The 18,723-nt window shown below is 38.4% G+C and overlaps 1 protein-coding gene across 2 annotated transcripts in view; it reads right to left on the bottom strand.

The window, feature by feature from the left end:
* Nucleotides 1-18,478, bottom strand: part of CHST9 (carbohydrate sulfotransferase 9) — a 259,567-nt gene extending 241,089 nt beyond the window's left edge. For both annotated transcript variants that reach the window (XM_049901387.1, XM_049901386.1), the window contains exon 1: nt 18,358-18,478. In XM_049901387.1, the coding sequence (XP_049757344.1) occupies nt 18,358-18,478 (121 nt within the window). The remainder of the gene's footprint in view (nt 1-18,357) is intronic.
* Nucleotides 18,479-18,723: the final 245 nt, after the last annotated feature.

Here is an 18,723-nt window from a genome sequence, read left to right on the forward strand (position 1 = left end):
AGAAACAATAAAGATCAGAGCAGAAATAAATGAAACAGAGAACAGAAAAGCAAAGAGAATCAACAAATCCAGAAGTTGATTCTTTGAAAAGATCAATAAAGTTGATAACCCACTAGCTAGGCTGGCAAAGAAACAAGAGAAGATGCAAATAACCAAAATAAGAAATAAAATGGAGGCATCACAGCTGACCCAACAGAATTAAAAAGGATCATCACAATACTATGAAAAGCTGTACTCCAACAAAATCGATAACTTTGATGAAACGGACAAATTCCTAGAAGCACACAACCTATCTCAACTCAAAAGAACTAGAAAACTTCAACAGACTCATACTAAGCGAAGACATTGAATCAGTGATAAAAAACCTCCCAAGAAAGAAAAGTCCAGGACCAGACAGCTTCACTGGGGAATTCTACTGAATATTTAGAAGGGACCTGTCACCAATACTGTTCATACTCTTCCAAAAAGTAGAGGAAGATGCAATACTTCCTGACTCTTTCTGTGAAGCCAGCATCACCCTAGTACCAAAGCCAGACCAAAAACCACCACAAGAAAACTAAAGATCGATATCCCTTATGAATATAGATGACAAAATTCTCAAGAAAATGCTTTCAAACAAAATCCAAAAGCATATTAAAAGTGTACATCGTGATCAAGTGGGATTTATTCTAGGAATGTAAGGTTGGTTCAACATTAGAAAATCAGTCAATGTACTACACCATATTAACAGAGCAAAGGAAAAGAACCACATGATCATCTCAATTGACGCAGAAAGTCATTTGATAAAATTTAGCTCCCATTCTTGATAAAAACTCCCTACAAGACTGGAATAAAAGGGAAGTTCCTCACCAAGACTATGGGCACTTATGAAAACCCAACAGCCAATATTATACTCAACGGAGAAAGATTCAGAACTTTCCCCTTGAAAATGGGAAGAAGACAAGGATGCCTGCTCTCACTACTCCTATTCAATATTGTACTGGAAGGCCCAGCCAGAATAATAAGGCAAGAAAAAGAGATAAAAGGTATCCAAATCAGAAAGGAAGAGGTATCACTATCTCTATTTGTAGATGACATGATCCTATATTTAGAAAATTCAAAAAAAATCTACTTAAAAACTTCTAGAATTAATAGAGGAATTTAGTAATGTTGTAGGATACAAAGTCAACACACAAAAATCAGCTGGGTTTTTATGCAACAGCAATGAGAAATCTGAAAAGGAGATTAAGAAAACAACTCCATTTACAACATTTACAATAGCATCTAAGAGAATAAAATATCTGGGAATATATCTACAAGGATGTGAAAGACTTATACCATGAAAATTATGAAACACTACAGAAAGAGACTAAAGAGGATCTAAATCGACGGACAAATGTTCCGTGCTCAAGAACTGGAAGATTCAATACAGTCAAGATGTCAATACTACCCAAAGTGATCTACAGATACAATGCAATCCTGATAAAAACTCCAACAGCATTCTTTACAGAAATGGAAAAACTAATCCTCAGTTTTATATGGAAAGACAAGAGATCCCAAATAGCCAAAGCAATTTTGAAGAAAAAGAACAAAATAGAAGGCCTCGCAATTACTGACTTCAGAACATATTACACAGCTACAGTAATCAAAACAGCCTGGTACTGGTTTAATGATAGACAAACAGACTAATGGAACAGAACTGAAAACTAAGAAATAAATCCAAACATCTACAGTCAACTGATTTTCAACAAGGGAGCCAAATCCATTCAATATGGAAGGAAGTCTCTTCAACAACTGGTGTTAGCAAAACTAGATTCCACATGTAGAAAAATGAGGCACGGTCCATAGTACACAAAAAATAATTCAAATGGATCAAGAACTTATACGTTAAATCTAAAACCATTAAGTTCTTGGAATAAAATATAGGAGCAAAGCTTTGTAACCTAATTTTTTCCAACGACAGATCATCAAACACTACAATGAATGTACGAGCTGCTGAAAACAAAATAGGTTAACTGGGACCTTACGAAAATTAAATTCTTATGTTTACCAAAAGACTTTATCAAAAAGTAAAAAGACAAGCTACAGACTAGAAAAAAATCTTTGGGGATGATATAACAGATAAGGGTCTAATATCAAAAAAATATATACAGTGAAACCTGTGAAAGCTGGAACTTGACAGGACTGCCTTGTTTCTCCGGGTCTCACAAGTTTTCCACCTTTGACAGGGTGCAGTCTTATCATTTTTCTATCACTTGTTACAGTGGGAAATATTTGTGTTTTCCTTCTCTGACAGGTTTCCGTCTTTCACAGGTTCTGGCTTTCACAGGTTTTACTGTATGAACCGTCTACAACTTAAAAACAAAAAGACAGATAACCCAATCAAAAAAAGGGCAAAGGACAAGAACACACACTTCACCAAAGAGGATATTCAAATGGCCAACAAACATATGAAAAGACGTTCAACGTCATCAGCCATTAGAGAAGTGCAAATCAAAACCACAATGAGATACCATTTCATTCACAGTAGAATGGCTAAGATTTTAAAAACAAAAATAAGAAGCGTTGGCAGGGATGTAGGAAAACTGGAACCTTCACCCATTGTTGGTGGGAATGTAAAATGGTACAGCCATTGTGGAAAACAGTCTGGCAGTTCTATAAAATACAAAATCCATTACCATTGAGTCAATTCTGACTCATACTGACCTTATAGGACAGAGTAGAACTGTACCATAGTGTTTCCAAGGAGCAGCTGGTAGATTCAAACTGCCAACCTCCTTTTGGTCAGAAGCTGAACTCTTAACCACTGAATGCTACTCCTGGGTCTATACCCTAGGGATATAATAGAAGTGACACAACAGACATATGCACTCTTATGTTTATGGCAGAACTATTCACAATAGCAAAAAGATGGCAACAACCTAAGTGCCCTTCAATGAATAAATGGATAAGCAAAATGTGGTACATGCATACAATGGATTAAATCAATCACAAAAAGACAAATACTGTATGTTCTTACTTTCAGGAAATGATACGAATAGGTAAATAAACAGAGACTAATGTTCACTAGTGGTTACCAGGGGTGGGAGGAGGAGGAAGAGGGGGAAGTATTCTCTAGGTAGTAGTCAATTTTTGCTTATGGTAATGGGAAAGGTGGCACCAAATGTGGATGAGGTTTGCACAACTTGGCTAGTGTAACTGATGTCAATTAAAAAAATAAAAAATATAGTTTATTTTTTTATTTTTTTTAAGCTGTACATTAAAAAAAAAAGGATGAACTGGCAATGCTAAGTCATATATAATTTCACAACAATTACAACAACCAAAAAAAAAAAAAAAGGAGAGGGGGCTAAAAATGCTGATGCTAACTGTACATAACCAATCACCACACAGGATTAATTCTCTTGATTTGAGGGCTTAGTGTTATGGTCTTGTGAAACAATCCAGTCAATTGGTATAGTAGAGTTCCTAAAACTTTTATGTTCTACATCCCAGTACGGTGAATATTGTGTGGTCTTAAGAGCTTTTCAGCAGCCATTTAAGATACAACTACTGGCCTCTATTCATCTGGAACAAAAGACAAAGAAGGAAACCCAAGAATCACAGAAGGAACCAGACTATAGGATTGTCTCCGTGAACCACTGCCTCCTCTACTGTGAGACCAAAAGAACTAGATGCTGCCCCGCTAACACTACTGATCATTCTCATAAGGGACAGAATAGATGGAACCTGATAAAAAGGGAGGAAAATGTGGAACAGAACCTCAAATTCTTAAAGAATCTAGACTTATTGGACCTCTTGAAGCTAGAGGAGTCCCTGAGGACTATGACCCTGAATTTCTCTTCAAACCTTGAACTGAAACTTTCTTCTGCAGTCACCTTTAAACTAAATAACAGTTTAGCTCAAAAAGTCAAGCCTGTCACCCTTGAGTACTGCATTCATCTATACATGAACCACAGTCTTCTCTACCCTGAGACCAGAACTATACGGTGCCTGATTACCACTACTGATCATTCTCATCAGGGTCACAACAGATGGATCCTGATAGAAAGGGACACAAATGTGAAACAGAACTTCAAATGCTCAAAAAATCCAGACTTACTGGACCAATTGAGACTGGAGGAATCCCGAAGACTACCACTCTGTGATACATTTTAAACCTTGAACCAAAACTATCACCTGAAGTCACTTTTTAGCTAAATAGCAGGTTTGCTCATAAAGGAAAGAATATCACCCTTGAGTACTCCACTCCTTTAAAAAATCATCTATGCGAGATCAAATAGTCAACAATTACTCTAAAGCATAGATGAAAGGTTAGGGGGCAGTGAGACTAGGTTAATGGGGACACAACAACTAGAATAGACATAATGAGAACCTTGACACAAAATGAACAATGTAACCAATGTCACTTAACAACATGTTGTAGAAACCGTTGAATAGATGAGAAGGTTGCGGGGGCAGGGAGTTTCACTGGGAGTGAAACTACAAGAACAGTAATAACAAGAATGCTGACACAATGGGAATAATGTAACCAATGTCACTTATGTCTAGAAACGGTGGAATTAGAGTGGGTTTTGCTGTGTATATTTTACCAAAAATAAGATAAAATATTAATTAAAAAAAAGGGTATACATATAAATAAATCATTCAGTTGTCATCCAGTTGATTCTGACGCATGGTGACCCATGTGTTTCAGAGTAGAACTGCTCTCCATACGGATTTCAATGGCTGTGATATATAGGGTCACTATGAGTTGGAATCAACTTGACAGCAGTGGGTTTTTTGGTTTTGTTTTTTTAGTTTTTTTTTTTTATGTTTCAGAAGTAGATCATCAGGCCTTTCTTCCGAAATGCCTCTGGGTGGATTTGAACTGCCAACCTTATGGTTAGTAGTTCAGTATTTAACCATCTGTGTCAGTTAAAAATGATAAAAAGAATACCTGCTATTAGGAATACATATTTGTTAAAAATTATAGAGACGTACACAGTAATGTGGTGGTAAATAAATTTAGGGTGGTAGTTCTCTCAGAGGAGCAGGAAGCAAGGTATGGAAATCAGAGAAGAAAAGAAATCAGGATCTGGTGAGATTAATGAACTTCATCAAAGACACAAAACAGGTTAGAAGTTGGTAGTGAGTGCTCAGCGCTTTCCATTAGAAAATATTGCCTTCAAAGTAGAGAGTTTCTGAGACTATCTTTGCTTTTTTATTTGCTTAACAGCTCCTCTAGACACAAAATCGCAGCCAGATGGAATTCAACGTGATAAGGGACCTTAGAAGGTCATCTTGTGTGATTCCTCCTTCAATTATTGGATTTTCCTGGCAACACGTCTGTTAAATGTTATCGAGCCTTTGTTAAAAGTAAAGCAAAGCAAAAGCAAAAAAAAAAAAAAAAAAAAACCTCTCAGGTAATACAATCCTGACCTCAAAGAAGACGTTTCAAGATATCCCTGGAGAAAATCCACCCCCCGCAAATCAAACACTTTAACTCTGAAAAATCGAGAGTTAAGTACCAGTCTCACTGACCTTCCTTGACTGAGTTTAGCTTACAGTGTGGATTCACTCGTTGGACAAGATTAATGAGCAACCACTATGTATGTGTCAGGCACTGTTCTAGATGCTGGGACATGAGAGTGAATAAGACAGTGTTTTTAGTTAAGAATTGATTAAAATGAATTAAACGTGGTGAAGGAGGACTGTTCCATGACATCCACCTCTTACGCTCTGCCCTAAGAGATGAATAAGGTTAATGGTGTCCTTTATGAGGACGATCTGAACTCCAATAACCTGTCTCTGAGAGAGATGGCTACTCACTGAGGGTGGGAAAGAAGATTAACATATGGGAGGCAGACTATGTTTTTTAAGACCATCCAGGCTGCAGGTGATAAACTCCATTTGAGCCACCTGACATACAAAGGGCAAGAATAGTACTGGCCCTTGGGAGGAGTTGGTCAGGGAAAATAATTCAACTGAGTGACTTTTAAAATAAAATGTATTTTCATAAGCGTATGATTGACAGTAAACATAAAGTCTTTCCATGTTGAAAATATCGTTGCCATTCAGGTATACAAAATTACCCTGGGAGAAAATACAATTTCAACACAGTGACATCACAATCAGGATGAATAGCCTGATTCTGGAGGAAAAGGATACACTCTCCATCAAGCTTGGGAGAGAAAAACTACACCAATCCAGTCTAGAAGTGAAGCTTCATATGCCAAAAATACACAGCAGTGCAGAGAAAGAGAGCATACTTAGTTTGAAAAAAGCAAGATGAAGTCTCAATAGAAACAGCAGAAGCATGGAGGCCAGCCTGCTTGAAAGAAGCAGAGGCAACTGACTGAGAAAAACGCAGTAAGGTGGCTTCACTTAGTCTGAAATCAGAATCTTGTAGCTACTACTTCTTACTTTCATACAAACACGAAACCCATAAAAAAAAAAACCCATTGCCGTCAAGTCAATTTCAACTCATAGCGACCTTAGAGGACAGAGCAGAACTGTCCCATAGGGTTTCCAAGGAGCGTCTGGTGGATTTGAACTGCTGATCTTTAGGTTAGCAGCCATAGCTCTTAATCACTATGCCACCAGGGTTTCCCATGCAAATACAGGAGGGTTAAAACATAACCTGGGACTACTAAAGTTTATTGTGCTTTTGAAAAAATAAAAAATAAAGGGAGCCATCTGTTTTGGCTCTCTTGCCACTGATAATAGCATGTAGGATTTAAACAGAACCCTGACCTGCATAATGTTCAAATCACTAACCAAAAACAACAGTGTTTTCAGGCAAATTATGTGTGGGACCAGAGTCTTACAGACCCTGGATTAGGGACAATGATATTTGAAAAGGTGGGACTATAGCTATAAATAGCTATAGTCCATGATAATTTACATCTAAATAATTGACCTTATGAGTCCTATAATAAATTCAGATGTTGTTAGTTGCCATCAAGTTGATTCCGACTCATAGCGACCTTGTGTATAACAGAAAAAAATATTTCCTGGCCTGCCCCATCTTCATGATCTTTGGCATGTCTGAGTGCATTGTTGTGGGTATTGTTTCAAATCAGACATGTTCTGTTGTTATTCAAAAGTTTTCATTGGATGTAGACTGCCAGACCTTTCTTCCTAGTCTGTCATAGTCTGGAAGCTCTGCTGAAACCTGCCCACCATATGTGTGTGACCCGGCTGGTATTTAAAATACTGGTGGTATAGTTTCCAGCATCATAGCAACACACAAGCCACCACAGCACAACAAACTAGCAGACAGGTGGTGGAAATTCATATACCAGAATTTATTTGGTCTAAATCAGAAAAAAACTGGTAGGAATCAGGAAAAAATTATAGGTTAAAAAAAAAAAACCTTCTGAGTTTAAGGTAAATATATATAAAATAAGTTATTATACAATATAATAGTTACCAAATAATAGCTAAGAAATGATTGGTCTTGAGTGAAAATGCTCAGAAGTTGTTCAGATAGATTTTTATAATACGGGATAAAGCCTGGGAACAATTTCAGGTTGGAATGGTTAAGGATAAATTTGATTCCGGAAAACCCCAGGAGGAGAAATAAAAATGTAAACTATTAAATTCAATCTGTGTTGACTTTTACTACTTTGCATATTTTAAAAAATGTGTATATAAATTTTCACTACTTGATATGGGCTTTCATTAGACATGTTATTTCTAACACAGAAGGGATATAGAGTAAGTGTTTTGGGATCAAGGAGATGGCCTCTTTCATGAAATGGGTAAAGTGTCTGGGGCTTCATTCTCTGTGGAATAATCAGGCTATCCTGTGGAAGAAGGATGAGCCTCACAAAGTGCCAGGAATACAACTAGGACAAGTAAGCAGAAGTTAAAGACGCAAGTTCTGTTAATATGTAGAACTTTCAAGAGACGCTTGCTTTATAGAGTGGATATCATGGGAAGCAGAAAATTCTTTGTCCCCAGAGTTACTGAAACACAGGTTATGTGGTCGTTTGATTGGGATGTGAGAAAGCTAATTGAAACATTATTTATTTATCCTCACAAGAGATATAACTGAGCACCTACCACATATTATATTCCATGGTATAGAACAGCGGTACTGTGGTAAATAAGACAAGGTCTCTGTCCTCATAGAGCTCATAAAACAATGGAGGCTATAGACAATACACAAGTCAACAGGTAATTACAGAAGTCTATTGCTGGTGCACTAATTCTCCGAAGAAAATAAACAAGAATGTGTGAAAGAGAAGGAAATCCCTGAGTAGTACAAATGGTTAAGCGCTAGGCTACTAACCATAAGTTGGAGGTTTGAGTCCACCTAGAGGTGCTCCTTGGAAACTCTATGGGGCAGAAACTCTACTCTGTCCTGTAGGGTCGCTAGGAGTCGGAATCAGCTTGATGGCACTGGGGTTTTTAGAGGCACCTTGGAAGAAAAGCCTGGCAATCGACTTCTAAAGTATCAGCCATTGAAAACCCTACGGAGCACAGTTCTACTCTCACACACGAGGTCAGCAAAGAGTGAGAATTGATGGTGTGTGTGAGAAAGAGAGAGGAGAACTGGAGGTGGGGTGACCAAAACAGACCTCTCTGGGGAGGTGACATTTGAGCTAAGCCCTGAGATGAGAAGGAACCTGCCCTGGAGAGAGCTGAGAGATGGGTGTTCCAGGCAGAAGCCACAGCACCTGTGAGAGAGCTGGTAGAAGAACAGAAGGCAGAGCCATGTGGCTGAAGCACCGTGAATGAATGGAGGATGGGGGCTATGGAGGCAAACAGGCTACATCCTACACAGCTTTGTGGGTCCTAGGTCCTAGGTTGTGTTAAAAGGCAATGAGATATAATCAAAAAGTTGTAAACAGGTAGTAATGCAATCTGACTTGTATTTTTAGAATGGGACGCACACACACACTCACACACACACTCAGTGACACGTGGTTGTACAAGATGATCTTTGGACTCTTTTCTAAAGCTAAGATTCACTCTGTCATACAAAAGTTGTACACCATGCCTTTTGGTATTTGGCAGTAAGCCTCTTATCTAGAGAAAAAGCATAACCAAATTGAAATGCAAAAAGTAGCTGGAAAAAACCACAAACCCTTCTTATGATTTAGCCTCATCATTCCTGCATGTCCTTCCATAAATGGTTGTCCTGCTCTGCTCTGGTCCTCTGTGCCCATCCTCCCCCGGCCCCTCTCCACTCCTACTGCTTCTATCCAGTCAGCAATTCCATCGCTGACATGTAATGATTCTGTTCTCTTGGTCCCAACTCCCTATTTGCCCCATAATGGTGGGCTTGTCTCCTTTCTGTCACAATAGATGATTCTTTTGTACTAATGCCTTGGCCTGGACACAGGACCATTTTCTCCTTTACAATCCCTAAGACTACAGCCTCCTTGAGAATAAGGATTATATCTGGCTCACTATTATGTCCCTGTATTCCCCACAGTGCTTGGCACCTCCACATGTTAAATCTTCAAGGAATACGGTTGAATGAACAACCACTCGCAGCTTGTGAAAATGTGAGATGCTCCCAGACCCTCTCCCTGCACTCAATCCTATCATTCTCCTTGCAGTTTCTACATTGGGACACCTGAAAGGTCTGGGCCACTTGGATTATCCCAACTATTTTAACCAGAACTGGGCCTGAGCCTTTTTTCCCTTAATTAGGCAAGGCACAAGCTTGAATTGTTTTCCTGAATTGCGCCTGACTCTTAAGTGGATAACTCAGAAAGAACAAGTCTGCAGAAACTGTGCATCGTTTCCAAGATTATAATAGCCCACATTCAATGAGCACTACAGCCTGCCAGTGCTATATGCTAAGCACTTTGCAGGCACTGCAGCTTGTAATTCTCACTGCAACCTTATGTGGAAAATAGTATTATCCTTATCTTACAGATGAGGAAACTGAGGCTTAGGAAGGCTAAGTGATTTGCCCAGGGTTACACAGCTAACAAGTAGAAGATCTGAGATTTTCAAGATCCCTCTAAATGTAAAACCTGTCCTCTTAATGACCAGTTTTACCCTTAACAAAAAAATTCCCAAAATAAAAGTCATAATAATACATCAACATACTGAAAATTAACACAAACGAATGGATAATGTAATTGATGATGGTGCTGAAAAATAGGTGTTATAATGGAACTCTCTGTTGTGTAATTGGCTAGACTGTAATTCCTCTTTCACACAGCTTTCTTCTTTATCTTCAGTAACTCCTTCCCTAACCCTTTATTAGCATATCAGGCCATATCTAAGTTTTTTTTTAAATTTATTTTTAAATTCTAAAGCAATTTCTTTTGATAGAAGAAACCCAGGAAAACTAGGGAGGCTTAGAAAAAAGTTGATATTTTATTAGATTTGTAAAGGCCTCAAAGACAGGTATGAGAGGAATACAAGTGTTCTCACATGTAACTGAAATACATACAAGATCAAAGCCATTCGGATTTTTTAAACCTGCACTGCTTATAAAGAGTCTCAGCAACCAAAACCAGCTCATCTTCCAAGAAGCTTTGAGTGACAATTCTAAAGTATCCAAAAGACAGACGTTCATTTCAGATATTTTCTGACTTAAAAAGCGACTGCTTTAAAAATGCTTGGTGTTCCCAATATTATTTGAAACACATATAAAATACATAGGTACCTGTTTACCTAGGAAACTGCCAAATTACACACCACATCCTGAGCCTACCATAAGGGAGAATTCTGGACGGAAGCAGTCTTGCCGAAGAAAAATACAGCTTTTCTTCGGTGAAACAGTTATGATTTTAATGTTTATGCTCATTATTATAAGGAGTTGATGAAATCTTATATAACCCATTGAAAATATATCAAGAATCAGAAAAAGTACTTATGACAAATTACAAATAAAAATTAAAGGGAATAAACAGTAAATGTTTTACCTAGCCAATCTTAACCACAGAAAAATGATTTTCTAACGCTTGGAAAAATTTAAGCCCAAACGAAGTATCCAACTTACAGATGTTACGTATCTATGAACATGTGTGTTGCTTACCAAAAAAAAAAAAACCAAACCCACTGCTGTCGAGTTGATTCTGACTCATAGCGACCCTATAGGACAGAGTAGAACTGCCCCATAGAGTTTCCAAGGAGCGCCTGGTGGATTTGAACTGCTAACCTCTTGGTTAGCAGCTGTAGCACTTAACCACTATGCCACCAGGGTTTCCTGTGTGTTGCTTAAGTTTACTAATTTCAGTGATTTTTAAATCATCTATATTAATACTATTTTTTGGATTGACAAAACTATTTTATCTGCTGTTTTTGGTAGGAAATTTATTTAGGATCCATGAGGAACAGGAAAACCTGAGTATGGGTTATACTTCTAAAACTCTCAACTTTGTGCCTTTGGGCAAGTCACTTAAACTTCTTGAGTCTCAGGTGCTTCAGTGTACTATACTATGTGGTTGTTGTTGGGTACCATCAAGTCAATTTTTGACTCACAGTGACCCCATACGACAGAGTAGAACTGCCCCATAGAGTAATCTAAGCTGTAATCTTTATAGGAGCAGATAGCTAGGTCTTTCTCCTGTGGAGTCAAGTCAACTGTGTGGGTTCGAACCACGAACCTTTCAATTAGCAGTGCAGTGCTTCGCCTTTGCACCACTAGGGCTCCTCACCATAGGGGTATAATAATATCCACTTTTACCCCACACACAGGTGAGGTGTAGGAGACAGGCATGGACTTTGGAGTGGCACAGCCTGGGTTCAATTCTGAGTGTTTCCTCTGCACCAAGGCCTCCACATTTGAGAGCTTAAGTCGCTTATCCCACTGAGCCTCAGTTTCCTCATCTGTAAACTTAGAATAATACCCTAGTAAGTTATGAGGATTAAAGAAAATATATGGAAGCAATGGAATTTATTAAACTTTCAATAAATGGTAGCTACTGATGTGTGTTGATGCATTTTGTAAAGTGTATCATATATGTAATGGATTCTATGATTTGACTATTTCTTCAAATATCATGTAGCTACTGACTGACATATGAAACAACTACATTTCTCTCATGCAGTAGTTTGAATGTATGAATATATTTTCTTTTACGTATCTGAGCCTTGCTGTGATACTCATCATGTGAGACTATGACATTTGCAAACCTCCCAGTAAGATCTCTTTGATTTTTCCCACTTTGATGCATTCCTGAAGTCTGCAGTGAGTTTTCAATATGTTTACTCATTCTTCTTTTCATTCATTCAACAAACACATACTGAAGCCTTACTATGTGACAGGTTCTATGCTAGGAGTTATATTTCAGTGCAAGTTAACTTATATATCTTATAACAGATGGTTTCGTTGTTGCTGTTGTCAGGCACCATTGAGTCAGTTCAGACTCATAGTGACCCTATGTACAACAGAACGAAATACTGCCTGGTCCTTCACCATCCTCACAATCATTGCCATGTTTGAGCCCATTGTTGCAGCCACTGTGTCAATCCATCTTGTTGAGGGGCTTCCTCCTTTTCGCTGACCCTCTACTTTACCAAATATGATGCCTTTGCCAGGGACTGATCGTTCCTGATAACATGTCCAAACTACATGAGATGAAGTCTCACCATCCTTGTTTCTAAGGAGCATTTTAGCTGTACTTCTTCCAAGACAAATATGTTCATTCTTCTGGCAGTCCATGGTATATTTCACATTCTTTGCCAGCACCATAATTCAAAGGCATCAATTCTTCTTGGTTGTCCTTATTCAATGCTCAGCTTTCACATGCATGGGAGGCAACTGAAAATACCATGACTTGAGCTGGGCACAACTTAATTCTCAAAGTGACATCTTTGCTTTTTAACACTTTAAAGAGGTCTTTTGCAGCAGACTGCCCAGTGCAGTATATCATGTGATTTCCTGACTGCTGCTGCCATGGGCATTGATCGTGGATCCAAGTAAAATGAAATCCTTGACAACTTCAATATTTTCTTCATTTATCATGATGCTGCTTATTGGTCAACTTGTGAAGATTTTCGTTTTTTTATGTTAACAGCTATAGTCTTTGATCTTCATCAGTAAGTGCTTCAAGTCGTCTTCACTTTCAGCAAGCCAGGTTGTGTCATCTGATTATCACAGGCTGCTAATGAGCCTTCCTCCAATCCTGATGCCACATTCTTCTACATACAGTCCAGCTTCTCAGATTATCTGCTCAGCATACATATTGAATAGGTATGGTGAAAGGATACAACCCTGCCACACATCCTTCCTGGCTTTAAACCATGCAGTATTCCCTTGTTCTGTTCCAATCACTGCCTCTTGGTTCATGTACAGGTTCTGCATGAGCACAACTAAGTATTCTGGAATTCCCATTCTTCGCAATGTTATTTGTTGTTTTTTATGATTCACACAGTCAAATGCCTTTGCACAGTCAATAAAACATAGGTAAACATCTTTCTGGTATTCTCTGCTTTCAGCCAAGACCTATCTGACATTAGAAATGATATCCCTTATTCCATATCTGAATCTGGCTTGAACCTAGTGCAGTTCCTTGTTGATGTACTGCTGCAACCATTTTGAATTATCTATAGAAAAATTTTACTTGTGTGTTATAGCAACGATATTGTTTCGTAACTTCTGCATTCTGATCACCTTTTTTTTGGAGTGGGCACAAATATGGATCTTTTCCAGTTGGTCAGCGAGGTAGTTCCCTTCCAAATTTCTTGGCATAGATGAGTGAGTGCTTCCAGCACTGCATCCATTTGTTGAAACATCTCAACTAGTAGTCCATCAATTTCTGGGGCCTCATTTTTTGCCAATGTCTTTAGTGCGGCTTGGACTTATTCCTTCAATACCGTCGGTTTTGATCACATGCTACCTCCTGAAATGGCTGAACGTTGACCAATTTTTTTTTTTTTTTTTTGGTTACAGAGACTCTGTATATTCCTTCCATCTTCTTTTGATGCTTCCTGCATTGTTCAATATTTTGCCCACAGAATCCTTCAATACTGCAACTTGAGGCTTGAATTTATTCTTCAGTTCTTTCATCGAAATAAATGCTTAGTCACCACTCGTCTGTAAGTCTGTCATACTGTGGCGGCTTGCAGTTGCCGTGATGCTGGAAGCTATGCCACCGTATTTCAAAGACCAGTAGGGTCACCCATGATGGACAAGTTTCAGTGGCACTTCTAAAATAAGACAGACTAGGAAAAAGAATCTGGTGATTTACTTCTAAAAAATTGACCAGTGAAAATCTTATGAATAGCAGCAGAACATTGTCTAATATGGCACTGCAAGATGAGCCCCTCAAGTTGGAAGGCACTCAAAATACGACTGGGGAAGAGCCGCTTCCTCAAAGTACAGTGGGCCTTAATGATGTGGGTGAGGTAAAGCTTTCAGGACCTTCATATGCTGAAGTGGCATTACTCAAAATGAGAAGAAACAGCTGCAAACAACCATTAATAATTGAAAAGCAGAATGTACAAAGTATAAATCTGGAAAAATTGAAAGTTGCTGAAAATGAAATGAAATGCTTGAAGATAGATATCCTAGGCATTAGTGAGCTGAAATGGACTGGTATTGGCCATTTTGAATTGGATAGTCGTATGGTCTGCTGTGCCAGGAATGACAAATTTAAGAGATTGGCATTGCATTTACTGTCTAAAAGAATATTTCCAGATCTATGGTTTCATTAAATACTATACATTATTATGACAAATTTTATTGGAGTAATATACAAAGCAGCACATACAGTTTATGTAAATTGTAATGGGATTTAAGAATAAGTTTTCACAATATGTTACATATCCTCCAGAAAATAATTGCATTCAACATCTTTTCACAGGGGTTACAATATAAATTAAATAATTCAAAACATCTTCATAAATAAACCAAGGAATAGCATTTAAAAATGGAAATAATTTTTTAAATTATCATATTTATGATTTAGAATTGAATAATCTTTCAGAACAGATTCTTAAGGGCTTTACATCAAGAATAACTTTAAAACAGGCCCCTATTAGAGACAATTAAGAAATCATTCTTCTTCAGGTTTTACTTTAGCTTTCCTTAACAGTCATAAAGTACAGTTTATTCCTACCAATGAAAAATAACTGAATTTCACAATACCTGTATCTACGCATTTTTATGATGTTCTAAGATATTTCCTTTAATAATAACATCATCACATAAGTATAATACAGTTTAACAGTAACTGAACACCTCCAATGTTTAGCAATTACAAAATGAATGATGAAAGTACAAGATAAGCATTTCTCTGTAGCAGAGATGGGCAAACTACTGCCTGACGGCCAAATCCGGCCCACCAGCTCTTTTTGCGAATAAAGTTTTATTGGAACACAGTCAGGCCCATTTGTTTAGATGTAATCCATGGCTGCTTTTGTGCTACACTGGCAGAGCTGAGTAGTTGCAACAGAAATGGCATGGTCTACAATGCCTAAAATATTTACTATTTGGCCCTGTATATATAAAGTTTTATATAAAGTTTGCTGGTGATGCCAACAGTTAACGTGCTAAACTACTAGCTAATTGACAGGGTGGAGGTTCAAGTCTACTCAGAGGAACCGCAGAAGAAAGGTCTGGTGATCTGCTTCCCAAAAAACAGCCCCTAACAAACCTTCATTGCAAATGCCTTCTTTCACCAACATAAATGGTGACTGTACAAATGGCCCTCGCCAGATGGATCACACAGAAATCAAACGGACTACATCTGTGCAAAGGGACAATGGAAAAGCTCAATATCATCAGTCAGAACATGGCCAGGGGTTGATTGTGGAACAGACCATCAATTGCACATATGCAAGTTCAAGTCGAAACTGAAGAAAATGAGAACAAGTCCATGAGAGCCAAAATAGGACCTTGAGTACGTTGCACCTGAATTTAGAGACCATCTGAAGAATAGATTTGACGCATTGAACACTAGTGACTGAAGACCAGATAAGTTGTACAAGGACATCATACATGAAGAAAGCATGAGGTCACTGAAAAGACAGGAAAGAAAGAAAAGACCAAGATGGATGTCAGAGGAGACTCTGAAACTTGTTCACGAATGTCGAGCAGCTAAAGCAAAAGGAAGAATTGAAGAAGTAAAAGAACTGAACAGAAGATTTCAAAGGGCGCCTTGAGAAGACAAAGTAAAGTATTAAAATGTCATGTGCAAAGAGCTGGAGATGGAAAACCAAAAGGGAAGAACACACTCGGTGTTCCTCAAGCTGAAAGAACTGCAGAAAAAATTCAATAGTTGCAATAGTGAAGGATTCTATGGGGAAAATATTAAACGATGCAGGAAGCATCAAAAGAAGATGGAAGGGATACACAGAGTCATTATACCAAAAAGAATTAGTCGATGTTCAACCATTTCAAGAGGTGGCATATGATCAGGAACCAATGGTACTAAAGGAAGAAGTCCAAGCTGCTCTGAAGGCATTGGCGAAAAACAAGGCTCCAGGAATTGATGGAATATCAACTGAGATGTTTCAACAAACACATGCATCACTGGAGGTGCTCACTCATCTATGCCAAGAACTATGGAAGACAGCTTCCTGGCCAAGTGACTGGAAGAGACCCATATTTATGCCTATTCCCAAGAAAGGTGATCCAACCGAATGTGGAAATTATAAAACAATATCACTAATGTCGCACGCAAGCAAAATTCTGCTGAAGATCATTCAAAAACGGCTGCAGCAGTGTATTGACGGGGCCTGCCAGAAATTGAGGCTGGTTTCAGAAGAGGACGTGGAATGAGGGATATCATTGCTGATGTCAGATGGATCCTGGCTGAGAGCAGAGAACACCAGAAGGATGCTTACCTGTGTTTTATTGACTATGCAAAGGCATTCAACTGTGTGAATCATAACAAATTTTGGATAACATTGGGAAGAATGGGAATTCCAAAACACTTAATTGTGCTCCGGAGGAACCTTTACATAGATCAAGAGGCAGTTGCTTGGACAGAACAAGGGGATACCGATTGGTTTAAAGTCAGGAAAGGTGTGTGTCACGGTTGTATTCTTTCACCATACCTATTCAATCTGTATGCTGAGCAAATAATCCGAGAAACTGGACTATATGAAGAAAAACGGGGCATCAGGATTGGAAGCAGACTCGTTAACAACTTGCGTTTTACAGATGACACAACCTTGCTTGCTGAAAGTGAAGAGGACTTGAAGCACTTACTAATGAAGATCAAAGACCACAGCCTACAGTATGGACTGCACGTCAACATAAAGAAAACAAAAATCCTCACAATTGGACCAATGAGCAACAATATGATAAACGGAGAAAAGATTGAAGTTGTCAAGGATTTCATTTTACTTGGATCCACAATCAACAGCCACAGAAACAGCAGTCAAGAAATCAAAAGACCCATTGCATTGGGTGAATCTGCTAGGAAAGACCTCTTTAAAGTGTTGAAGAGCAAAGATGTCACCTTGAAGAATAAGGTGTGCCTGACCCAAGCCATGGTATTTTCAATCGCATCATATGCATGTGAAAGCTGGACAATGAATAAGGAAGACCAAAGAACAATTGACACCTTTGAATTGTGGTGCTGGCGAAGAATACTGAATATACCATGGACTGCCAAAAGAACAAACAAATCTGTCTTAAAGGAAGTACAACCAGAATGCTCCTTAGAAGCAAGGATGGTGAGACTGCATCTTACATACTTTGGACATGTTGTCCCGAGGGATCAGTCCCTGGAGAAGGACATCATGCTTGGCAGAGTACAGGATCAGCGGAAAAGAGGAAGACCTTCAACAAGGTAGATTGACAGTGGCTGCAACAATGAGCTCAAGCACAACAACAATTTTAAGGATGGCTCAGGAACGGGCAGTGTTGCGTTCTGTTGTGTATAGGGTCGCTATGAATTGGAACCATCACCACCGCACCTAACAACAAGAACAACAACAACCCTATGGGGCACAGTTCTACTCTGATATACATACATGAGGTTACCATGAGTGGAAATCGACTAAAAAGCAACTGATGTTTTGGCTCCATAGTAAACATGTTAAAAGAATTTCCACATCAATTTTGAGGGTCATTACAAAATTAGGAAGGAATTCAAAGAGATAAGTTGCTGTAAATTCAGCTCCTTTTTGGTTTGTGGAGCCACGGGAGGTAGGATAAACATTGCACATTTGAGCAGACAAATTCTCTATAAGCAGTCCTTGCTGGGTTAATGGTTAATTGCTGCTCCCTTCCCAGAAAGCACAAGTTCCAAGCATTGCCCAAAGCTAACCAAGGAAATGCACACCCGAGTCGTACAATCTTCATTTCTTTTAGGAGCTGGGAATTTTAGTTGGTGTCTTATTTTATATATATATTTGGGGGGAGGATGTTTCAGAAATATTGTGGTTTTCTATAGATCTATAAACATCACAGCTTATTAAATTGAAAAGTGTCATTTTTATTAAAATAGAAAAGTATCCCTGAGTTACCTGTATGTTGTTCTTCAATCCAGACTTGCAGGTATATGAAGAGGAGCAGTCCTGCAACTCCAAATATCAGCACAGAAAGGAAGACTTGTTTGGGGTTCATGACCACTTCAGATGGCTGCATTTCTTCCCATTTCTGAAGACCGTATGATTTGTTTTCCCATAAAGTTTCAAACCTTTCTTATTTTCTTAAGCACCCATTCCATAAAGTGACCTAAAATGAAAAACAAAAATCCACATTTACCTGTTTATTGGCATTTCTTCCCAAATATGGTATAAGTATGCCATGTATTTATAATACCCAAGACTCACATGAACTGTAAGATATTGAAGACAGGAAGGCTGTAGAAAACACCCCTAGAATGGCAC

This window comes from Elephas maximus, chromosome 11 (genome assembly GCF_024166365.1).
Source record: "Elephas maximus indicus isolate mEleMax1 chromosome 11, mEleMax1 primary haplotype, whole genome shotgun sequence".
In the NCBI taxonomy this organism is placed as follows: domain Eukaryota; kingdom Metazoa; phylum Chordata; class Mammalia; order Proboscidea; family Elephantidae; genus Elephas; species Elephas maximus.